Below are 25,477 nucleotides of genomic sequence, written 5' to 3' on the forward strand. Positions count from 1 at the left end.
AAAAATAAAGTTTTCCCCTTTTTTATACAATTATATTTATTATATTATAAGTGACATTGTCCTTAAAAAGTGTTATATATAATTTTATAACCAACATTACATTAACTTGAGTAACACTGGACTTGACTTGAATCTCATAAGATACCAAGTGTGTATGTAGTCAAATCTTCGCATAAAACGTTTAGAAAAAACGTTGAAGCTAAACTTTCTTGCTTTCTAAAGTGACCTGAATCAACCAAACACCAAACCCCAAACCAACTGGACTACAAATTTTAAAATTGTGAATGAAAAAATCATAATTGAAAGCAAAGATTCTAATGAAATGATTAATCAAAAAAATTTCACAAAAATTATTTATCAACAAATTTAGTAGATAATTTAGGCTCATGACATGATAGCAAAATAAAATATAATTTTAATAATAAAAATTAAGATTAATTGTATTTCTTGTTCCCCGATTATTGCCATTTCATGAATTTGGTTCCTGTATTATTTTTTTTTTTGAATTTGTCTTTCACTATTTTAATTGTACAATTTTTGTATGTTCATTAACATTCAATCCTTAACAAAATGTTAATAAGACAATCTATTATATTTCCAAGTTAGCACATTCATCCTATCATGATACTCCACTACATTATCACATCAACATCTTTTCAGTATTAGTTGTCAAGTTATTATTGGATAAAAATTGCACAATTAAAATAATGAGATAAAAATTCAAAAAAAAATAAAAATAAAGATAGACTGAAGCAATAATAAGGAATACAAATGTAATATGTGAGAAATAGAGAAAAACAAAGATTGTTTGTTTGAAGAGAAATGTTAAAAAAAGAAAAAAGGAATACATTTCATGGTAACCTATCTTATGCCACATTCGATCCTCCCACATCATTATACATCGCCTTCCAGCCTCTGCCCTCAACTTGCTTGAACTTTAGATGATGATAAACTTCACATTATATGTTTAGATTCTTGATCCCTCTCTTGTATTGTATAGAAACTAAATGGTTTCTTTCTCAAATTGACACCATTATTAGATGCCTCCATCAGAAGTCAAAAGTGGTGATTCAACAAAATCGGTTGGCGCTTTTAAGTCGATTCCCTTTGCCTTTTTGTCGTTTCGTTGCTTTGACTTGTTTAAAACTTGGTCAGACTGGGATACAATTTTGGACACAGTAAAACCCTGCAATTTCAAAAGTATGTGATCTATAGGGTATTAAAGCATTGCGAAGAACAACATCAACTCCTTCATAAGTCCAAACTCCTCACACTGCACAGTAAAGGAGAAGGACAACACAATGGGAAGGGCATGCCTTAACAAGACAGCGGTAAGTAACAAACGAACAGGGATAAAAACGTAAATAATGAATGTAAAAATAAAATTGTAAAAAATATATTTATTTCAAAAGATTTTAATTTTTAAAATAATAAAAGAAGTTAAAAATGATATTGAGAGACGATGTATTAAAATAGTAAGTTCCTTACAATAAAATATATATTTTTAATTTAATATATACATCAGTTAAAAAAAAACCCTAAAGTAGACAAGAGAGAGAGAAAGAGAGGGAAAATTTTAGAAAGAAATAATATGAAAACAGATTGTTGACGTTTAAGAGAAATAATATGAAAACACTTATTTATCCATTTGAAGCTTTGAAAAATGTGAAAGGACTGGAAAGAATAAATCAAACATACACTTGAAAGTAAGTAAATAAAAAATAATTACTTTTGTTTGACTAATATTATATTTAAAAGCAATATGTTTAGTTACTTTATGGCTCAATTATAAATACACATTGTGTTTAAAATCAATGGTGGTTTAATTTGATTTTGGTTTGGTCATTGGGTTATGATCGAAGTTAAAGATATTGGATTAAGCATTTTTTGTTTTTTTTTTTCGAAAACTAATTTTTAAATATTTCAAAATTTAATTTCCGAAATTTATTTTTAACACATCCAGAATTTTAACACTTTTATAAACTATAAATAAACTAATTTCGGAATGCAAAGAATTTCAACATGTTATCAGTGCATACCTCCAACACAAGCTTATTTCCAATTTTCCATCCGTTGCTTCCAGAAAATAACGATAAAACATATACAAAAAATATTTTTCATCTCTCTAAGGCAAATTCTAGACTACCCTCATTTCCACTAGGCTTTTAAGACAGCTTGATAGCTTTGAGCATGCAACTATGTACACCTTGCTTTGTTTGCTTGCTGGTTTCTCCCTCTCCACTTGACCTCTTCTCTGGCTTTGTTGGGATACTTGCTTTGCATCCTCAGTGTTTATTTAGTCAAGAACTCTTCCTTCTCCATTTTCACTCCAAAGACCATGTTGGACTTGAAGGGGTTAAGTTGTCCAAAAAGATTTTGTCACTTCCATATATCCCGCCTAGTTTTTATGCCAGAAACCAGACCAATTGTGTACAATTCCTTGTTTCCAAATAAAGATTCATGTAATAAACAATTGAGTTCTGCATAATATAAAGACTTTTTTTTTTTTCTATTAAGACAATAAATTCATTAATCAAATGAAGTTTGAGGTTCTCACTCAGTCTCTTCCTGAGATGCTTCAATTCAAAGAAGAACAAAATCCTATGGCAATCTCAACAAGAACAATCCCATTCATGATGGATGCAATCTGGAAAATCTCACATGTTCTTGCCATTATTTTATAAAATAAGGAATTATACACATAATGTTTGATAAGCAGGTTCTGCCTCCAGCGGGAATAGCAGCAGTATCCCTGTCAATGGGAATAGTACCATTTTCCCCTAGTTCTTCCACTCTATACAGAACAACTTCTTTCCTAATACTGCATCTGCATGAGCTGTGACCATAACACAACCATTCTTAATCTCACACCAGCCGTGGGTGTCTCTCAGGGTTATATATATGTATATCAACAAACGGAGAATGTCCAATTGTAAAGCTTGACCTTCCAACCATGACACAAGAGTTTACCCTCAAAATCACAAGCTAAGCAACCCCAACTGTGATTGATTTTCAATGAAATTTTGTTTATATGGATTTCTTCTATTAAAAGAATGGAGTAACTTTGATCTATTAAAAATCAACGATGGAAAATGGCAAAGCATATGTTATAGCATGAGCACTAAACATTAAGTAGAAAGAAATTTCATAACAATGATATACTTTCTCCAGAAGGAGGTCCTTTTATTTCTAGAGCACTACATACAAAGAAAGCTATAAATGGTCACTGCAATGTGCAACGTGCAATGCGAATGAAATCAAAATAAAAAGATCTTGCACGAATGACAGTCTCTTCTTTTAATTTGCTACTTGTTGCGAACAACTGGCATACACTTCACCAGCAGACCAATTGTCCAAGACAAAGCTCCAATGGCAACACAAACACCCCATTGCTCCCAAGTCAATCTCTCAGTATTGGCAAACTTCTTGAGAAACTCAACCATCACTAGCTGAAGCACTACAGTTAAGCCCACAATTACCATAAACAACTTATTTTTACCAAGCCCCTCAAAGATGTTCTTCTTCTCCAGCTTCCTTGCGTTGAACTCATTGAAGACTTGGCAGAGGACAAAAGCATTGAAAATCATAGTGTTCTTCACCTTCTCATTGACACCAAAGATTGATCTTCCCTGGAATTGTAAAACCAGCAAGACAAACACTTGATACACTGCCTGTAAAATGAGGTTCCTCCACGTAACTCTAGTTATAAGTGGTTCAACTCTTCCCACAGGTGGCATTTTCATGAGATCACTAGTGGGTTGCTCAGTGGCCAAGGCCAGAGCTCCAAGAGTATCCATTATCAGGTTTACCCACAGAAGCTGGACAGCTGAAAGAGGCACTTTACCAGAAGAAACTGCAGCTACAAAGTTGATGGCAAGTGCAGCAACATTAACTGTGAGCTGAAACTGAATGAACTTCTGAATGTTTGTGTACACACATCTCCCCCACCATAGTACAGTGACCACAGAAGAGAAATCGTCGTCAAGGATAACAATGTCTGAGCTCTCCTTTGCCACTTCGGTGCCTTGTATTTCCATGGAAAGTCCAATGTCAGCTTCCTTCAGAGCAGGTGCATCATTTGTGTCATCACCTGTGACTGCCACCACATGACCCTTCTGCTTCAAACATTGAACCATCAGAAGCTTGTCAAATGGAGATGATCTAGCGATGACTCTGATTTTGTCAATCTTTTCCATTCTTTCCTCGTGTGAGAAATTTCTGAATTGAAAGCCTTCAACCACTGCTGCTTCATCTTCATAATCCAATTCATCATCAAGAATGCCACATTCAAAGGCTATGGCCCTTGCTGTGTGCACATTATCTCCTGTTATCATCTTGATCTTCACTCCAGCATTCGTGCATGATTCAACTGCTGCTCCAACTCCTGGCCTACAAGGGTCTTTCAACCCAAGTATCCCCAATAATGTGAGTTCTGTCTCTTCAAGCTTTTCGCATAATAAGTTCTTTTGGGCAAAGGCAATGCATCTCAAACTTTTGGTTGCCATGCACTCGACAATGTTCTCAATTTGAGCCCTCTCTTCATCATCGATGATTATGATTTTCCCTGTATGGTCATAGTAAGTTGAGCACATGCGCAATATCATCTCAGCAGCACCCTTCCAGTGGACACTGCGGCAGCCAGAGTCATAGTAACAGCAAGCGGCAGCCCTTCAGGGATCGCCACCACCACAATCCTCACTGCGGCCACAACAATCCCAACAACCGCATTCACAACATCATCAGACTCAGTCCTTCTCCGAACGAATTCCCGGTTCCCAAACTCATCCCTCGTGCAACCCGAGAAGTAACGTGCCATAGACACCCCAAAGACAAGTGCAGCCACCGACAACCCAACCTTGCAAATAGCAGAAGTCAACTTATTGAGACGCACTTGCAAAGGTGTCTCCTCATCAATCTCTTTGGTCATGGAACCCATCATTGCACCCCATGCAGTGTTCATTCCCACAGAAGTAACAAGCATGCGTGCAAAACCATCAGTGACCTTTGTGCCAGTCTGCCAGATAATAAAAAAGGGTTCTTTTCACCATTCACATGCACGTGCTCACTCTCCCCCTTCATGCTAGATTCATTCGCCTTCAACGAATGCCCCTCCAAAAAAACCCCATCTGCTGAAACCTGATCGCCGATCTTCAAGCACACGATGTCGCCCACGACCACGTCAAAGGTTGACATACTTTGACGTCGATCACCTCGTACTACTTCCACTCCTATGTGGTTACTTTTGGCAGAAAGCTTCCGGAACTGTTTATTGGTTAAAGTTGCTGACGGAAGAGACAACAATGACGAGAATAACCGCAAGTACGATGCTGCCTCCATCGTACCATCCCTCCTTCCAACCGTGTTGCTTGATCCCAAAGAAAAGAGAAAGAAAGCAAAGCGCAAACCAAGAGAATGATGATAGTGGTGTCGTTAAAAGATTCAAGGACAAAAGAAAGAAAACGTTTGGAAGGAGGCTTCGTGAACAAGTTGACACCAAAGACACGTTTTCGGTGATCAATGTCATCCTTGTTGTCGCTGATTCCACGTTTCAAATCTGTCACGAGAAGTTGGGCGAGTTCTTTGACGCCTTCCAACTTGGGTGAGAGACTCGGTGGTGCTCTTGTCCTTCAACATCATGCCGCTGAGAACGTAACAACGTTGAAGTAGTGCTAATTGGGGTGTTTATAGTGTGAAGAGGTTTCTGAAGACCCTTCACGAAGGACGTAATTATCAAAGCCATTCGCCACCTTTTATTGCATGTCATGGGGTTCGTATCGTATGGTCTCACTATGATTAGATACGGTCAAGAAGACTAATAAAGTAAACAAATGTTAAAAGAATTTTAGGAATTGAGAAAGACTACTTGAAGAGAATAATACAGAAAAAACGGTGGTGATGTGACAGAAAATAATAAAAGAGAGAATATAAAAAGTACTATGAGAAGAACGTGTGAATTGAAATGAGGGAGAAATTTCACTCATGCTTCTTGGAGGTTTTTAATTACCTTGTCCCCTGGAATAAGACTTTGATGTTGTTCCTTCAAGTTTCCATTGATTACCAAAGAATAATCAATTTCAATTATTTGGTAAATATTCCTGCATAATTTTTATGGTAGTTTATTAGTTATGCTAGCTTTTCATTATTTTTGCTTTTCAAGATAATGTGATACCTCTGGTTTTTCCTCATCCATTCTACGAAGGTATTGGTAGGGAAAGGATTCATGCAAGTTAGAGCAAATTAAAGATAATTTGGTATAAACACCACATCAAATTATTGTTTTTTTTTAATTTGTAAAGTATCTTTCATATAGAAGGAATCAAATTAAAGAGCCAACGGAATCTTGGTTATTCACATTACTTATCGGTGAGAATGAGTTTATTTACAGTAGTATACGAGTTTGACAGATTTTATGTAAAATTACTTTAATATGTTTGTAAGTTGGTTTATTTCAATAAGCTTTTATGATAATTTATGAAAATAATTTTACTTTATTTTCTTTTTATTGTACATATTTAATTTTGTCAAAACAAATAAATTTTAGAAAAAGGAAAAATGAAAAAATTAAGAAAGATGAAAATACATAAATATGACCATTTCTTCACAACACTCAATTCACGCTAAGTGCCCACAAGTCACACTATTATAAAGGGTACGTCATTCTAAATATATATGATACAGTATATGTTATGAAAGGAACAAATGAAAGAGGGTTGCTTTTTACCAATGTTGTGAGTGGAAAAACGTGTTCTGTATTGTCAAACAATATAGACAGCTTACCCAAGCTAGTCTGACTCATGTTTGACGCCCAAGAGACATCTCAATATATACAGAAAGCAAAGTTTCAAGAAAAAATCAAATAAAATACATAAGCACTGCAGTAGGTCTTTAAATCACTATTGCTCGGTATCTGTAGTAACTTAATAAATGAATACCATTATCATATATGAAAACCTAATAAATTATATTGCAATGCAAATGCTTCTAAAATTTTGTACATATTAAGGTACATGTAAACTCACAAGGTACAATGATCTTTGAGAACTTGCCTAGCAAGATCAAGAGCACCACTTTTTTTGTAGATTAAATGCAAATTGTAAGCTGCCTCTCTGCGAAGGTCACAGTAACCAGGTTTGTGAGTTTCGATGCTATCGGGATTTTCATTGGGAAGTTTTGGAATTGGATAGTCTTTCTCACAAATAGCAATAACTTTCTCATAATAAAAAGCCGCCAGAGTTACAAGTCCAACATGATGGAATGCCCGAGCTATGTTGTACAAGGATTCCTGCAAAAAGACTTTTCAGTCTCACCGTATGAAAAAGTAAGAAATAATCAACCTACTTGTGTTCAATATCTGACAACCTACACCAGTTACTTCAATTCATTTAAAGTGGCTCAATAATTTTTCAAAGAATCCATAATTGGACATTCTAAGCAAATCAGAGTCGAGATGAGATACTGATGACATATGATTGGTCGAATTATAAAAAGCCACTCCTTTATAGTACTAACTACACTATCCTTTAAAAATTTTGGAATTTTTACCCTAAAAATTCCTTTAAACAGCTTTCGGAATTTAAGTTCTGGAAGTGATTAACAAAACATTCCAAAATTAAATTTCCAGAAAACATTCAGAAACACTTCCAGAAATTTAATTCTAAAATGTTTTGTAGATTATTGCCAGAATTCTAATTCTAGAAAGAAATCAACTCACCCATGTTATTTACAAGGGGGATAACATTGGAATAAAAATTTTAAGAAATAAAAGGTGGTATCATTATTGCAAATAGCAATCACCAAGATGGAGTGATCTCGAAAATCAACATATTGCTACCCATATTTAACTGGGCTCGCCCGTGGCTTAATTAAGCTAAATCACACAGATTGGTCGTATATTCTGCTTAAACCCACTATATATGTAAGCGACACTTTCACATTTCTTTTGTCTTAGAAAAATAAACACAAGAAAATTAAGGATTAACTAGTATTTTTGCATGTGCATTGCATAGGATAAAAGTTTATTTTATATAATTAAAGTTCATAATAAATAAGTATTTTTGGTGTATAACTATATTATAGTTAAGATTCATAGTAAATAAATATTTTTTAATATATAAATTGTAATTTGGATTCACAACGAACAATTTAAATTGTGATATAAAGTAATTTTCAACTATTGACAATTTTCTTTTAAGAAATTACTGATATTCAATTTAAAGATAGAGATAAAAGAGAACGGTAGATTGAAAGAGAGAGGTTGTTAAGAAAATCAAGTACAAAGATATGGATAAAAGAAAAATAATTTAAGATGGTTGAGAGTTTTTTTTTTTCTAGTTAGAGAGATAGTGTGTGAAATCCAGAGGAGAAAAAAGAAAGCATATTGAGAATGTCTAATAGAGAGAATAAGTGCTTCACTCTCCAAATTGTGTATTTTAATGTATAATTTAGGAGTAGACAGGCCCATGCTGATCCAAGGGATAGACACTAGACCACCGGTGTCCAGGCTGAGGGTAGGGGCCGCATTTTTTTAATGTCAGATTCAGTGATGTTAGTTTACTTTGTAATCTGTAGTTGTACAAGGCCAAACGATAATTGATTCAATGGTGTAAGTTTGCTTTGTAATTTGTACACAGCAGTGATAATTACCCGAGCATAATTTTCCATTGGATAAGAATTTGTACAATATGTACACGAACTTAGCCAGTCCAATGTATAAAAAAAGGTGATATCTTTTTCTTATTATCATATTTATTATTAATTTTCTTAAATGGGCACAAAAATATTCTTGAAATGCGGAGCAGACAAACCTGGCTGTTCTCGCAGATTCTCATATTATTGTAGAGGAATGCTAAACCTTGTACAACACATTGATGCTTATTTTGAAGTCTGAAACCCAATGCTAAGTTGATCAAGGCTGTTCCTGAGAAACATTGATAAAATACACAAATCAATTACTGCTTGTTCTTGGCTAGCAAAAACACAAATAAAGCATGAAATGAAAAACATACCAACACAAAGATTAACCAAAGGATTCTCTGGCAATAGTTTATAAGCTTCAAGGTATTTCCTTGCTGCGTCTTGATGATGGCTACATATGGTAAACTGATGTCCAGAAATGAGGATAGGAGGCACACAATCCACAAACTTTCCTTGCATACCACGTACAAATTTGTAATGTCTTGTATCTCGGTTTTCCAATCTATTAACCAGGATAAAACAAGTAAATGAAATTTACATAGCCAGGTCCTTTTTTCTCTTTAGGTCATAAATCTATGTCCAACTCCAACTATTACAGCAAATTAGATAGCCTAACCTATGTTTTGCCAAGAACCCATGGTTCCTTGCATCCACAAATTACCTTGAGATAACCTTGTAGTAGCAATTCCAAGCAGCAACACCGTGTGGATGTTGCTGAACAATGTATTTTACACAATCAAACCCATGTTTAGGATCCGTGGTGTTGTATGCCATTTCTGTGGAGAACATATATTTGTTTTATCAGCAAGATATACATTTTCCCAACCTAAAACAAATTAACTTTCTTTCTCTTTAAAAAGAACATTCATGTTATGAGTTGTATAAACCTAAAGAAGGGAAAGAAACAAACAAATAAACAGTAAACAAGCAGTAAAATTCTATAATTTTTATTTTGATTTCTTGGAATGAGAAAAGTTGGAACCAAAGAATCAATCTAGAAGTACAAGCCTGTCAGGGTTCAGGACTTACGAGCTCCAAGAGATCGAAGCTCCTCTTTCTTTTCAGTAGACAGAGATGTATGGGCCAATCTTAGAGAGAGATTAATAATCTCCAGTGCTTCCCAATACCTTTGCAAGGATGCTAATGCCTTGCACAACTGTACAATAATATTAAGGGGTCAGACATTACAGAGGAAAAGGAGTGCAGAAAAAAAAATTTGAAGCACTAACATCTATTATTAGCTGGTGATGTTCTTCATCTTTGAGAAGATTACACAAGGGAGGTTCTCTGTTTTCTTTCTAAAAATATTACATCCAATAAACACAAGGGAGTTAGCACATTATCATCAAGACATCTGTTCTAGAAGTGAGTACACAACAGCAAACCAATTACCTGAGGCTCATCATCTGAATCATCACTTAGCCAGTCAATTCCAGAGGCCAGTGCCTCAGCTTTTCTTTTCTCCTTTTCCATTGCCTTCTTCTGGAGCAACTTTTTTGCCCTGGAAGCTTTCAACCTAATTTCAGAAAACAACAAGAGAAATTCTTTTCACTTTATATACAAATGTAGCAAGGGCCAACAACATGCAAAAAATAAACAATAAGAGAAACTATTCACCCAAAAAAATTGGTTGTAATATCTGCAAAGGATTTGTAGAGAATAATGACTGTATATCTATGATGTAGAGATAACTTCATCATGAAGAGTGGGGATTATGGTCAATATCGGTAAGGATGAGAGGGAAAGAGAGAGAGATAGAGCAAGAGAGAGAGAGAGAGGGTGGTGAGAGAGAGAAACAGAACATGGGTGAGAAAGGAACCAACAACTTCGATGGAAAATGGTACAGCAAGCAAGGAAGCACCGTGGAATGGGGCACCAAGGCGAAGGGACGTGGGAAAGAGTAACTGGATGGACGCAACAGATGTGCACTCCTTTTACTTCACAAGATTCCCGGAGGAAATGGGGGAGAAGGATGTGGATGAAGTTTAAGAAATGGGGAGACGTGAGGGAGGTTTTCATCGCAAAGCACAGAAATAGAGATGGCCAGAGGTTTGGCTTTGTACGTTTCAAAGGAGTGAAGTGAAGCTGCTCGAACAACAGCTGGATAGTATGGTTATTGGCGGCCTGAAACTCCATGCTAACCTACCAAAGCACGAAAGGGGGAGGACGAATGATGGGAAACCTAACTTAGAGGTGCAGCGTAATGTTGGGACGAACAAGGCCAGTACTGGAGGCGATGACAAGGATCATAGGAGGAAGGAGATGGCATACAAGGCAAGGGAAGCAAGGTCGTGGAACCAATACCCACAACAGCAGACAAAAACAACAATGTACGTGAGCTTAGTGGCGTTAGCTAATAGAAGGGTGGGGAGGAGGGTCGTGCAAGGCCATGCGCATCATATGGCAACAAGATCCCAATCATCATTGCAGCTAAACATCCCCATGGAAAAGGCGAAGTGGCTCAACGACGCGTGGGTAGGGAGACTGAAAAAACTGTCAATGTTTGACAGACTAGAAGATGAGATCATGTGGGAAGGAAGAGAGGAATTTAAACCAAAGTACCTTGGGGATGATATGGTCCTATTGTTGGGCCTTAATGATTCCAGAGTAGAAGGGTTGTGTAGCGAGGACGTAGAAAATGGATGGTCCTTGTTCCATTCATTGGAGAAGTGGAACCAGGGTTTGCGTACTGGATATAGGTTGGCATGGATCATGTGCTGGGGAATCCCCATTGCACGCATGGGATGTCAATAATATTTCAAAGATTGCGACGGCGGTAGGGGAAGAGGTGGAGGTGGATGACGATGTGGAGGAATTATTAAGGCTTGATAGGGCAAGAGTGCTCATAAAAACTCCACGAAAATCATCCATTCAGCACATGGTGGTTGTATCGATTAACGGGGAAGTCTTCACGATTCACTTGGTTGAGGAGACATGCTACAACCCATGTAGGCACAAATGCCTAACAGGGTGTTCACTTGGGTCCTCCAACGATGTAAGCTTTGTCGAGAGCGACATGGCATTGCTTGCGTGGTCTGAATGTGCCTCGTCGGAGGCAGAGATCCGTCTAGAAAACCGACAACTTGACGATGATGGGGGAAACCAGACACGAAGGGACAGTGAGCAGCAGAAGACCGATGGACAAAGAAACAAGTGTTGACCAAAGGATAATAACCTCTAGATCCTGCCGACAACCACTCACTCAACTACTAATGGTAAAAAAACCGCAGCCGGGACAGCTATGTCTCGAAGTCAAACATCGTCACCACAAACCACCTATGATTTGAGTAAGTGTAAGTATTATGGGTGTAACATGCCACTTCCAGAAAGATTCAGTGATTTCAAAGCTGATAGAAATGGAAGAAAGAGACAAGGAAGAGGCAAAAAGGCTGGGAATTAAGGAGGGGGAATCATGAAGATATTATCATATAATATTAGAGGATTGGGGAGGGGGTCAAGTGGGCAGCAATAAGAAAATTAATAAGAAAAGAAAGAATTGACATGTTGTGCCTACAAGAAACTAAAAAGGAACAAGTGGATAAGGTTTTGTGCCAAACATTGTGGGGAGATTCTGAAATTAGCTGGGAAGTGCAACCAGCAATTAATAAAGCAGAAGGACTCTTATGTATATGGAGGGAACAAGCTTTCAGACTAGAAAAGAAGTGCAGTGGTTGTGGCTTTATCTACCTAGAAGGGACATGGATCGCAGATGGTGTTAGAGTTCGTATTGGCTGAATGGTCCAAGGAGTCACCATAAATGCCCACCAACAAGACAAGTGGGTGTGGCTGAATGATCCAAGTGGGATATATACTGTCCGTAGTGCATACAACCTGCTGGACAATGGCTCAAGAGATGAGAATCTAGATGGGACATTTAAAGACATATGGAAGTTAAAAATTCTGAGCAAAGCTGCCTTTTTTGCGTGGAGACTGATAAGGGACAGATTGCCCACTAAGTCCAACTTGTGCAGGAGCAGGAGAAATGTTGAAATAAATGACAAAATGTGTCCATTCTGCAGGGATAAGGAAAATGAGGCAGCTCATTTATTTTTCAGCTGTCCTAAAATTCAACCAATTTGGCGGGAATCATTGTCTTGGATTAACATGGTCGGGCCTTTTCCGAATAACCCAAGACAGCACTTTCTTCAGCAATCATTTTGTAGCAGCTTTCCTGGTATTAGAATTCAGCGTTGGCTCACCTGGTGGATTTCCCTAACTTGGTGTGTATGGCACCATAGGAATAGGATGACTTCTCAAATGACAACCTAAACATTAACAAATTGATGGAGGATGCTATTTTTTTCTGCTGGACTTGGTTGAGAAAGCTACAAAAAGGTTTCGATATACCTTTTCACCATTGGTCCAGTAATATCAGGGAGGGATTTGTAATCAGGGGAAATTAGAATTAGGTGTTGGGTGGATTTACGAAATCTCCATAGTCAGATTTCTGGTTCCTTAATGCCTGCTAGGTAGGGTGTATTAGGGACCATACTTCTACTTGGGAGAGTATTGACATGTATATATATCAGTACCACTGGTACCGTTTTATCATATTAATATATACTATTATTTTTTGCTGATCAAAAAAATGTATGATGTAGAGATAACATGTATGATATGTGTACCATACAAATATTGGAAAGGTGAAGGGTTTGGGCATATATAGCCTAACTCAACTCCACAAAACTGACTTGTAAGGTGAGAATTGTCCAAGCTTTTATAAGGATTAAATCGGATATATCAATGTGAGACCAAACATGCCCTCTCAAACTCAGCACAATGAAGGTGTTCCAAAGAGGCCGCAATTAAAGAGACGAAATTGGGGGGAAGGGAGTATACAGATGATTGCTTATCTATCAATCAACAATCAAATATAATCCTAATCAACAGCAATCTATCAACTATTAAAGTGGGACGGGGTCACCACAACTAAGGCAGCTTTCCAACACAGCTTAACATCAAACTCTTTGAAAATAAAGATATTTTGTACCAAAAAAATAACATTAACTAGAGCATTTGATGAAAAATTAGAGAAAAGTGGGGGAAGGGAGTATACATATGAATGGTTATCTATCAATCAACCCTCAATTAGAATCCTAATCCACAACAATCTATCAACTAGAATCAATGCCTCAATCACCTTTAACAGTCAACACTAACTCACAATGGTCTTTACAATTTTCCATACTCAAGTACTCAACAGAATTAGATGATGTTAATGCACCTAATTGTACATGTCATGGTAGAGTTAGAAATATGATTACAATAATGTTAGAAACAACACTCACAGGTCAGATGGTGCAGCTACTGGTCTAAATCCTCGAAATACATTATCCTTTTCCGGACCATCCAGGACCCTAACCCTTTCAACCAGATCTCTTTTGGAGAGTCGCTTTTTTGATTTACCCTACAGCAAGAACCAATGATGACATGTATTGACTTTCTTTTATGGCAAAACAATAAAAAATTATAAAAGCAGGAAAAAAACACTTGGCAGAGGACAATAAATCCCACAGTATTTACACACAAATTGAAAAAAAAGTTAAAAGAGCTCAAAAATGAAAATAAGATGACAAATCTCACATATTTTTAGAGACAAACCATTTTAGAGCTTGCAGCCAAAAGCTTAAGCTCTCAGAATGAGTATCCATAATATGTCACTAGAAACTCTATGTTACACTCATTCTTCTAATGATATTAGAGGCCCAGAACAAGGTTTAAAGAAGCCCGTGTTTTTTTACCATGTTTATAACTCAAATCTTTCATGTGAAAGGATTGGTCCTCAAAACATATCAACAGAAATTCTGTTTAATAAACCTCAAGCAAAGCACTAAGACTGACCATCAGCACTATGCTATCACAAGAAATGTAAGGAGAAAGTGATGACCTTGACAATATGGTCATCAATGGAGGATCCAGAAAATTTCTTTTGTGGGGACAAGAAATCTTTTTTTTTTTATCTGTAGAAAGTGAAGACAGGTACCAGGAAATTTACAACAACTCACGCATCTTGTTCAATCAACTGAACTAGACCCCTTTGGTGGGAGCAAGAAATCTTTTATGAGTTTCTTAATCTTTTTCTATGTTAGGGACGATGTTTCTTTTTGGAAATATGATGTTTGGCGTTAGGGAAATGATAAAAGATAGAGAGGTAAAGTGATAAAATTATTATCAATTTATTCTCTCTTTTATCTCTTATAATTTTATCATTGATTTAAAAAAAATTGTCTTATAGGGACAACATCAAATAAAATTATTAAATATATTTAAACAAAAAACATTTATCTTGTGGGGGCAATTGCCCACATACTCAAGTGTGTGCATCCACCCTTGATGGTCATTCTTATCCAACCAAACACACTGTAAAACAGAATAAACCACACACTACTTGAATGTGTTAAAATTATGGGGTTTAGATATAGATAGATGGAGGAAAAGGAGAGAAATACTGTAAAAATTGATATGGATAATGGATGTGATTTATGTGTTGTCTTACAATGTGGATGGTATGATCATAAAACATGGCATCGCGGAATTTTGTAAAAATGCCACCAAATAGCGGTGGCGTTGTGGGTTGCTTATGGCGGCGCTATGGCAGCTGCCATAGCCATAGCGGTCATGGCGGAATCGCATGAATGGCGGAATAGCGGATTTTTTATTTTAAAAAACGTTTGCGACAGGGGTTGGACTGACCCAAGCCAACCATACCCGAGTTTCTCCTCTTCAGCGGCGCGACCAGCATCAGTCTCCAGCGCGACGAACGGCGGCGCGGGCACCGGCGACGCACACGACAACCGCAGACGACGTTCTCGAGCGCGACGGCAGCAGAAAAGCAGACGACGCATGCGAGAGACCGACGACCAACACATGACGCATGCGACCGCCGCATGACGCACGTTGACGGCGACGGCAGTGCTCTGGTGCGCGACGGCAAACTGACCTCTTAAACAAAGAAGGAAGAAAGTCTAGGCATTTGAGAATTGTCTATTTTCTTTTTTCCTAGGCTGAGGGCTTTTTCTTTTTTCTGTTTGACACCCGTTTTTGATGAGGGTAGCTTTTTTTTTTCCTTTTTCTATTTGACACCCTTTTTTATTTTTGACACCCGTTTTTTGTTTTTTTTTTCTGTTATTTGAATGCAATCCATTGTTTTTTTTTAATTTTTTATTTATATGTATACGTATATTTTTATTATTTTTTTGTCCGCCATTTTCCGCTACGTCATCCGCCATACTTTTATGGCGGATTTTTGACTTTCCGCCATGAACCGCCATCCGCCATTAACAACATTGTCATAAAACCTATAATACTTACACTTACTCAAATCATAATCCTAAACTAAATAAGGAAAGAAATCATGAGGTAAGGAAATATGGTAATCAATCATAATAAAGATAACAAAGAAATAAGCAAACTAATCCTAAAGGATAATCTGAGATATGATCAAGATAATATTGGAATTTTCATATATTTTAACAGAATGCAATCAAAGCATAGCCTCCTTATCTCCTTATACCTTCCCAAAGGAAAGAAGGCACCAGATATCCAAAATGAAAACAACTTAACTCCAACCCACTTCCTAATCCTATAGCAAGTGCTAACAAGATGTTAATTCCCTATGAAGCATGGACACCTCTCCTCTGTGTGTGTGTGTGTAATGACCAAGTGTCCTGTATTTTAAACATCAATTGTATCTGTATCCGTGTCATATCCATTGTCCAATGTTTGTGTCCAAGTCCATGGTTCACAGTTGATTCTTCCACCTAAATACAAGCTCCTTCCTTTGTATGACCTTAACTACAAAATCCCAACTAACCCACTATAACATTCTCAAGAAAAAAAAAATTCAAAACCAAGCCCTAAATGCAAGATTAAACATACTTTTTGCAGGTTTGGGTTGGGAGGTTGCCAGACTGATGTAAAAAATGTTATGAAGTCCCCAATTACATCTTTTGAACTGAAAAATCAATTTTGAAGATCTAATTGGAATAATGTGGTTTATCTTCATCAACATGCTAACATTCTAAAAGCAAGCAGCATGCATGGTGTCCATGAGCATCCACCTATCTGTATTTGACTCTGTGAGAGGGAGCTAAATTTTAGCTTCTCAAATATTACCTTCTGTCGAAGAGTTGCAACATACAATGATTCACGAACCAAAGGGAAAATTGTATCCACAAAATCATCAAGCGTCCCTCTATTCCAATAAATGTTGCAGAGCTTCAATTTTATTCTTATATCAGCCCACCATCTATTTGACTTTTCAGAAGGTGCTTCACCAAAATCTGCATGAATTTCACATTAAAATCTCCATTGAAGTATTTCAATCACAAAGAAGGAAAGTACCAGAATCCTTTGGAGGAGACAGCAAGGAAATTGCTTCATCTTCTTTTGCCTCTTCAAGCAGAAGCGAAGCTAGAGTTATGCGTGCATCAACATCATCCTGTAGTGTTTCAAGAGCTGAAACAAAATCTTGTTTAGTAACGAAGGAATATGAATATTAAAAATGCAAGTAGTAAACAAAGCAACAACCTATCATAGCAAAACAATCATCAGAAAGCAACAAGAAGGAGTATTGCTTCATTGTCACTGGATTTACAAGCACCAGTGTAAAAATACAAGCCTAAGATATGCTCGTATAACTGAAATCAATTTTGAAGTCCCAACCCTAAGTCAGAACAGGATTTGATACATAAGTACTAGCATTTTGAATTTTGACACAATTCCTTTTTTTCTCCCCTAAGCAAAAGAATATAAAATCGAAAGAGGGGTTTTGAAACTTAAGTAATAATTGCTTCACTGTCACTGGATCTACAAGCACTAGTGTAAAAATACATGCCTAACATATGCTCGCATAACTGAAATCAATTCTGAAGTCCCAACTCTAAGTCAGAACAGGATTTGATACATATGTACTAGCATTTTGAATTTTGACACAATTCCTATTTTTCTCCCCTAAGCAAAAGAATATAAATTCGAAATAGGGGTTTTGAAACTTCAAGTAATAATTCATGAATCATTTATTTGAATTTTTAAATAGAAAAGGCGGAAAAGCAAAAGTAGAATAAAGGAAGGAGATAAGATATCCTCAACGCAAAAAAAAGAAGGAAGAAGAAGACAGACACTGAAAATGCAAAAAATCAAGAATGAAGCCTGCTCAATTTCTTTGCAAACCTGAAACAGAAACTCGTTGTAACATCCATGAGCAAATCAGTAGAGAGAAGCCACAACAAAATTCTATTCAAAAGCAAATCTAGGGTGAGAGACACCCTTAAAGATTTTTTTTGCACAGCAAAAATCTGATAGTATTAATAGGGGTCAGTACTAGATGTACTGAAAAAACATATTATACAAGGCAGAAACTGCCATCCCCAATTACAAAAAATTAACCACAATAGGTGGTTACCCAAACAACAAAAACCCCTAAGACATTTCCTCCTTTAAGCAAGACGACCTCCTTAAAGATGCAATCATCATTTCTATTGGAAAACACCCAAGTCCCACATCAGCCAGAGATAAAGCCAATATAGAGTATATAAATGGGAGACAATCCTCACCCTAGAGCTAGCTTTTGGGGTTGAGTTAGGCCCAAGCCCAGATTCTAAGAATGTCAAACCAATGCACCAATCTCACCAGATAATTACATAAATTAATGCCACAAAATTTTAGTCACTTGTTTCTTCCTAAACCATTAGAAGTTTAAAACCAACGATTAAATATTGCTCCATGGTAAAGAAGCACACCCAATAATCAAATCAAAAACTACAAAAAAGTTTATTCCAAAGAAAGGTAACTGCCTTTCAATGAAGAAGCTAATGGACAAGTTTCCATATCAGATTATCATAAAAAAATTTAAATCTATCTATTGATCTATACATAAAAATGCATACTACAAGATCTTCTGGTATCTTATGATGGACAAAAACTTTACAAACTTAAATAAGCAAGATATCATTCAAGACAAGTGTATCACTCAAGACTCGAGCAAAGCAAACCAAAAGGAATGATGGATAAAATATTTCACGTATTGAAAAATAAGGGGGGGACTGGGGAAGTGGTTTTCACAAAGTATCATTTACCTAAATACCATTCTTATTAAAAGTAAAACCTTGCCTTTGGAATAAAAGAGAATTGCTTGTGACCTTTCTTTCAGGGACATATAACACCTAGCAATTTTCAGATATAGAAGACCCTGCAAGAAAGAAGTTCAATATCAGATTATCCTGATAACATAGTGAAGATAATGAAAGGCATACACTGAAAATATATTTCTAAACTGGATAAATAGTATCACGCAACAAAAAAGAGCCAAAGTAAAACAAAATACAATTGCAAACAGTAAACAATTACATTTGATAATTGATTCAGATAAGCAATACATTTCCTCTAACATTTCCTTCAAGCCTCAGACAGAAAAAGCATGATATTCACGAATTCCAAAGAAGAAAATAGTGAGAAGCAAAACAAATTTATTAAAATAGATCTCAATAGTTGTGTAACATAACATTGACCATCAACTCTTTTTATATGACTTAGGGCTATGATGACTAAATAATCCTTGTACATTTCCCGGAAAAAAAAAGCCTATAAAACATTAGTGGTTGTTTCTGTTGTATTTGTGTCAGATACATATCCATGTTGGATACTGCATGAAAACTTTAAATACTTTTAATTGCCCTTTTATAATTTTTATACTTTTATTTTTAAGACTTTTATACCAATAGTGATTAGACAGCACAATAATCAGATAATTTTTTGTGTTTATAAGAACTTGTGTTCATTTTTAAAACATGAATTCTCTTTTGTAGTTAAACTTTTTTATTTTAAGTTAACTTTAGATTAAGTTTATATTACAGCTGTGTTGTCCAATATTTTTAAAATTTGTTGTATTCCATGTCCATGTTGTATCATACCCATATCTTGTATCTGAGCCTACTAGATGGGGGCAACAATGATACAGCTCATCAGATTAAAAGACAAGAAAAAAGTCAACTAGTCTTGCAAATTAAACAGATAATTGCTATAAATGGGAAGGAGTTACCATACATTTTCTTTTTCAATATTTCCTTCCAACATCAAATAATAATTCAATGCAGGATTATAATGTTCAAGACCCATTAATGAGTCTGCAACCTTAGTAACCAAGTCAATATGCTTGCTTGCATTCTCTGGTTTCAAATCATTAAAGAGAGCCTGGTAATCAAATGAAAACGTTAGGTAATACATACAAATGAACATAAAGTCAAAAGAAAGATTCATACACTGCCATTGCAGGTCTTAGATACATCTGCATGCACTTCAACATTGTCTTAAATTAAGATAATAAGAAGCACAAAAAATGTTACCAAAAAATAATGGCATACCATGCTTCAGAAAAGAGGTGGGGGAAGAGAGTTGTAAAGGAGTACAAAGACTAAGAGCAAGAACTTTTTTTTTAAAGAAAAGAAGGTATTTTATAAGAAAGAAAAAAAATGATATAAAAGAGGACCACAAGTCTAAGTTTTTTTATTAAGAAAAAAAGAGAGAGAGAGAGACAAACAAAAATCTCCTTAACATTGGAAATCAGCAAAAAGCTACTTAAAAATCTAATTCAAAACCCAAACTTCAAAAGGGATATATTACATGGATGGAGATATTACAATGGATAGGTAACTATGTTTGTTACCCATAAATTGATTAGGACACAAGAAAGAATATACAAAATCAAAGATAACTAAGGAAGTCACAAGTCAATACTCATTCATAGATATCACTGAATATCAATCAATAATCATATCTGAGGTTCAAGCAAAATTAAAAGTGGCCGTGGTTAAGGCAAACACAGTTAATTCAATTATAAGTGGCCATGGACAAGGATTTTACTCTTCATTTTAACCAATGGTCCTCCAATCTTAAGGAAGGATTCAGGAATTAGGTGGGGGTAGGTGGGGGTGGATTTTTGTAACACAATACTGTGTCTCTAGCTCTTTCTCAGTCATAATTCTGGAAAAGCTGGACTCACATCTATCCCCATGTATTTTCAGTACCACTGGTACTATCCTAATTATATAATATATATTTTTGCTGAGCAAAAAAAAAAATTCAATTATAAGTAAGCATGCAACACACCTGAGCCCTCTCCATGTTTCCAAGATGAGCATGGCAAATTCCGGCCTTAATTTTCAAATTCAAAGGTAATTCTTTCCTCGCATTTACTGTTTGAGCATGTTCAATATGCTGCAGAGCTCTATCATGTGCCTTAGTTTCCATCAATACGGTACCCAGCAGATCAACTACACTTACATTTGCTCCATCAGGTTGACTCTTAATATAGTCTTCAAGAATTTGAATGGAGTATTCAACTTGACCACATTTTTTGTAGAACTAACAGAAAGAAGTATAAATTCAATTCAACATTGAAAGTCAACCACAAAATATTTAATTAAAGCAAAATAAAATATTATCATTTTCTCAACCCTTCTACTTTTGCATGTAAATCATTTTGGAAAAATAAAATAATTTGAATTCTACCCTCCGCAAACATCATATTTTATATGCTCCCTTTTACCATGTCAAAGATGTTTGCCCCCTTGGATAAGAGTGACAATATATAGATACAGGCCATATGACATACAAGCAGATGCAGATAAATGCATTATAAAGAATCACAAGGCAAACCATCATCTTCATAAGAAAATAATCATTAACAAAAAAATAATAGCAAAGGATTGAATTCATGTTCATGTGTCTCAAAGCAAAAGACCGACCTTAGCTGCTGCTTTCAGTGCATCAATATTCTCACAACAGAGTTTATGCACTTGCTCATATGTCACAGCAGCTTTTTGATAATGTCCAAGTTCAGCATAAAGCCTTGCAAGATGAAATCTAAGAGTAACATCTTTGGGATCTGCTTTTATTGCTTTTAAAAGACAATAACCGGCTTGATCAACATAACCTTGTTCTCTGCATTTGAAAAAGGTTCTCAACTCGGTAACTCAGTAACTATACTATTTCTTACAGCATTGTTTAAAATTAATACATGTATAGACTTAGTAATATTAGAAACTAGTAACAAACTCCAAGGACAATGAGGAAAAAAGAAGTGCAGAGGTATTTTGGAATAGAATATAAAACTAATTGTGAACCATATTCTCCATTAATACACTTCTTCATACTTGATGCAATTTGATCCTCTTTCACAATTAGAGTAGGAGTGTAAATTCAAGCAGCTAAATTATTCCAGAAGAATAACTTCACAAAAATAACAGTGGCAACAAAACTGAGAAATCATCTCACATGGACCAGGTAAAAATCGTTTTCCAAAGAGGTGACTCTTTTGGATCCAAATGAGCAGCAATCAAGTATAAGGCCATAGCTCTTTTATAATCCTGGAGTGAAGTATAGACAAGTCCAAGGGTGTGATACGACTCATGCAAATTTGGTGCCAGCCTAATAACTTCACACAACACAGCTTTAGCCTGCAAAAAGCCAACAGAGCAAAGCAATGCATAACTAATCTGAAAAGCCTAAAACAGTAGTAAAATCTATAATATAAGCTTAAACAGATGCAAAAAACATTCAGAATCAGAAAAATTAAACACCCTGCTCTTATGCCATCTAGCATAGTTGGGACAATTAGAAATGGGTAATATTAGAAAGTGTTTCAATAAACAGGAATGCAACTTCCACCTAATGAGTTTCAGCTGGTGGCAACAATATCTCTTTGGAAAGAAAGACACAGTAGTAGCCAGATCACAAATGAGTGAGGGTGAATACTTCATCAATTTGATGAAGTTGGATTTCTTAACTATTATCAGAAAATAGGAAGATTCTGAGCAAAAAAACAGGGTTGATTAGAAAAAAGGATCAAAAAAGGTATGTCAAACAAACACATGCATTTAATACCCCAGGTTGCATCAGATGATCATATCCTCAAGACACATAGAGCCTAGACAAAGAGAAATATTATCATTATCTCCTAAGGTACTTAATACCAGAAAACAATCCTCAAAAAAGAAATAAATATAGTAAAATGACATATTCATCCACCATTTTTTCCTCAACGTAGAGGACTGTGACAGTAACTACTAGCAAACTCCAGTGCTAGAAGCTGAGGATTGTCACATGACAGAATAATGTACCCGGTCATAATCGCCACATGCATAGTGAAACGTGGCATCACCCTGCATCTGTGTTAGCTTAGGGTCAACTCTATTCTTTGATCCTTTTCGCCTGCCTCTTTTTTTAGGCTGCATCAGGCAAATACAGAATATTTAAAAGATAGTTACATAACTTGCAACTGAATGCTTAAATTTTTAACACTTTCGTCTACATCCATTCTACATAGTGGGTATTATATGCATAAGAAAATAAAAGAGCAAAAGCAAGCAAAGAAAGAGGTGTAGAATTAAACTAGTGAAAACCTATCATTTAAAAGTAAAAACAAAAAATCATGAAAAAAAAAGGAATTAGGGGGAAAAATCAGAATGCAACAAAGCTACCCTGCATATAAAAAATGGAAACTCCTTAGAAACAGCTATGAGCAAAAAATGTAATAGGCATGAATAAAAAATCTTAAATTTTCTTCCAAAACCATAACGCTGAACGTATTCCTCTGATGTCCATTCCATTGTTGGAGACCAAAACTTGTAATCTACTCTTTTTTAGAAGAATTAAAGGAAGGTTATCAACTTCTTTCAGGGTAGTCTTTGCTTATGAACTGACAAACTGCTAACAAAATATATTAGAAGACTAAGTAAATTATGGAGAATAGGAAAAATAAAGGAAGGCTCACAACTTCTTCATAATAGTATTTGCTTATATGTAGAAAAAAAAATGAAATAAAATATACTTCCCAATCTGAAATGATGACGAACTACCAATTCATCTTTCAAATCTAACTTATCAATAGAGACAACCAGACATACTGCTAATATAATATAATATATTATGGAGACTAAGACTGATCATATGCATACCATACCTTTCTCGATCTCTTGCGCATACCATAATAATCCATTGCTTCCATTATCTCAGCTATCTTTGCCCCAGAAATATCACCTTCCCTGGCCATCTTAGAAGGTGGTTCTTCACTGCATTTAGAAACACACAATAACGCAAGAATCAAAAAAACATATAAAAGTACGTGATCGCAGTGAGTTATTTCGTCCTCAAGTGATACATTTAAAACTGTTCAACACTTGTAGCATCTGAACTCGTAATCATCATTAATCCTGAGTAGCTCATTGAAATTTTTATGTCACATTTCCTGTGGGATCAGGGTTTTTCTGTTTTGGATATATTTTAACCTCCTATACTTCTGCTCTATTTTCTTGTCTCTACAACATTTTCCTTTTTTATCAAAATGAAATTTACCACCAAGTCCAACAACCTTATTTATCACAATTTTTATTCAAGATGTGCGTAATTGCAGCACTCTTAGTTGCTCATGCACAGTACTGAATCAATAAATTAACAACACATAGTTGCACCCACTTCAAGAGCACAATTATAACTAAGTAAACAGTGACAAACAGCAGAGCACATACGAAATTCAAAAGTCCAACTATAAATGCAGTTAATACAACAAATGGAGCAATTAGATAGAAATAAATAATGCATTGGAATTAACTAGGGCTGAAGAAACTAATCAACCTATGGCATTGTTCAGGTGCTTTTCGCTTTTTATCAGCAAGGGCTTCCCGTTCAAGACGCACGAACCGCTGGTAGGGTTGAATGCCAGAATCATCATTATCATCAACAAAGTCCAAAGGATTCATCCCGGTTTTGAACCTGAAAGTATATTCCTCTTCATCTTCTTCCATGTCATTGTCATCCTCCTCCTGTGCTGCATTTTCGTCCTCTTCTTCTTCTCCCACGCCATCCAACGCATAGTTCACTTCGTCAATGTCGCTTCCCTCATTCGCCATCGGATTCAGTCGCTGGCTTATCTATCTAAGAAGAAAACCAAAGGTTTCAGCGTTATTTATGGCTTGCCTGAATTTGACTATGGCTATTTACACCTCCCCTTTTTTCTTTTATTTGTCTATATAAATAAAAGCATCGGTGTGCAATAGAATTTTGAAAGAGAAAAAGTGTGCCGAAGCTAATTCAGGGATAAGAAAAAAGAGAGCGTTTACCTCAATACACCCGCTCCCCGGGGCCGGACTGACCTTATACTGAGGGGGGTTTCAAAATTTATTTTATTAAAGGAATATGTTTCTTTATTAAAAAAACTGAATATTATATTTTATTAAATTTTAATTATTATAGAATTAGTTTTTATCTCTTAACTTTTTTCTAAATTACAAAATCAACAGTGATCTTAATTTCTTTAAGAAATTTGATCTCCCCTTAACTTTTTTAATAATAATATCAATAAAAACTTTGTCTTTTTCTTTCCATTTTAGTTACTTTATAATCAGCTTTTTTGGAGGAGGGAGAACTTTGTTAATATGAAATTGTCAAATTCTATTTTCTTATAATTGAAAGAACTTTTATTTTTTAAATTTTATATAAATAAGTATTATTATATTAGATTGATCGAAGATTATTATTTTAGCAATAATACTATATTTCCTAATAAGTTGGAAGATGATTTCTTTTATTGAATATTTGTCAGCATATATTGAAAAAAATTATTGAAAAATGATAATAAAGTCAATTATTAATTATTTTTGTAACAACATATAAGAAAGACATTTGATGTTTTGATAAATTATTAATGTAATTAACATATTAAAACATCAAATTGTAAATATTTTGTGGTTGGTTCCCTGTCATCCTTTAGGTCCGCCCCGTCGCTGCC

General features: G+C 35.5%; 1 protein-coding gene and 1 pseudogene across 4 annotated transcripts; both read right to left on the bottom strand.

Moving 5' to 3' along the window:
• Positions 1-3,079: 3,079 nt before the first annotated feature.
• LOC100804009 (putative calcium-transporting ATPase 13, plasma membrane-type) lies at positions 3,080-6,186 on the bottom strand (annotated as a pseudogene).
• A 543-nt stretch (positions 6,187-6,729) lies between these two features.
• LOC100804533 (general transcription factor 3C polypeptide 3) lies at positions 6,730-24,853 on the bottom strand. Of its 4 annotated transcripts, XM_006591989.4 has the most exons (19): positions 24,810-24,853; positions 24,325-24,624; positions 23,654-23,762; positions 22,812-22,919; positions 21,967-22,148; positions 21,438-21,633; positions 20,800-21,054; positions 19,738-19,884; positions 18,805-18,883; positions 17,038-17,151; positions 16,810-16,976; positions 13,983-14,101; positions 10,087-10,210; positions 9,924-9,992; positions 9,724-9,850; positions 9,356-9,470; positions 9,006-9,196; positions 8,805-8,917; positions 6,730-7,282 (listed from the first exon to the last, which is right to left on the bottom strand). In XM_006591989.4, the coding sequence occupies exons 2-19, from the start codon at positions 24,597-24,599 to the stop codon at positions 7,016-7,018; spliced, it is 2,757 nt and encodes a 918-aa protein (XP_006592052.1). In that variant the 5' UTR covers positions 24,600-24,624; positions 24,810-24,853; the 3' UTR covers positions 6,730-7,015. The 4 variants fall into 4 exon arrangements, with proteins under 4 accessions (XP_006592052.1, XP_006592051.1, XP_014619930.1 ...); XM_006591988.4 differs by having other exon boundaries at positions 24,325-24,821; XM_014764444.3 differs by lacking the exon at positions 24,810-24,853 and having other exon boundaries at positions 6,730-7,293; positions 24,325-24,801.
• Between the last annotated feature and the right edge of the window lie 624 nt (positions 24,854-25,477).

This window comes from Glycine max, chromosome 12, assembly GCF_000004515.6.
Source record: "Glycine max cultivar Williams 82 chromosome 12, Glycine_max_v4.0, whole genome shotgun sequence".
Lineage (NCBI taxonomy): Eukaryota > Viridiplantae > Streptophyta > Magnoliopsida > Fabales > Fabaceae > Glycine > Glycine max.

Coding starts and splice junctions, on each gene's coding strand:
- LOC100804533 (XM_006591989.4), bottom strand. CDS start 24,599: ATGGCGAATGAGGGAAGCGACATTGACGAAGTGAACTATGCGTTGGAT. Junction 22,920..23,653: donor TGCGCAAGAGATCGAGAAAG/GTATGGTATGCA, acceptor TGCCTGATGCAG/CCTAAAAAAAGAGGCAGGCG. Junction 21,634..21,966: donor ACGATTTTTACCTGGTCCAT/GTGAGATGATTT, acceptor TTTCAAATGCAG/AGAACAAGGTTATGTTGATC.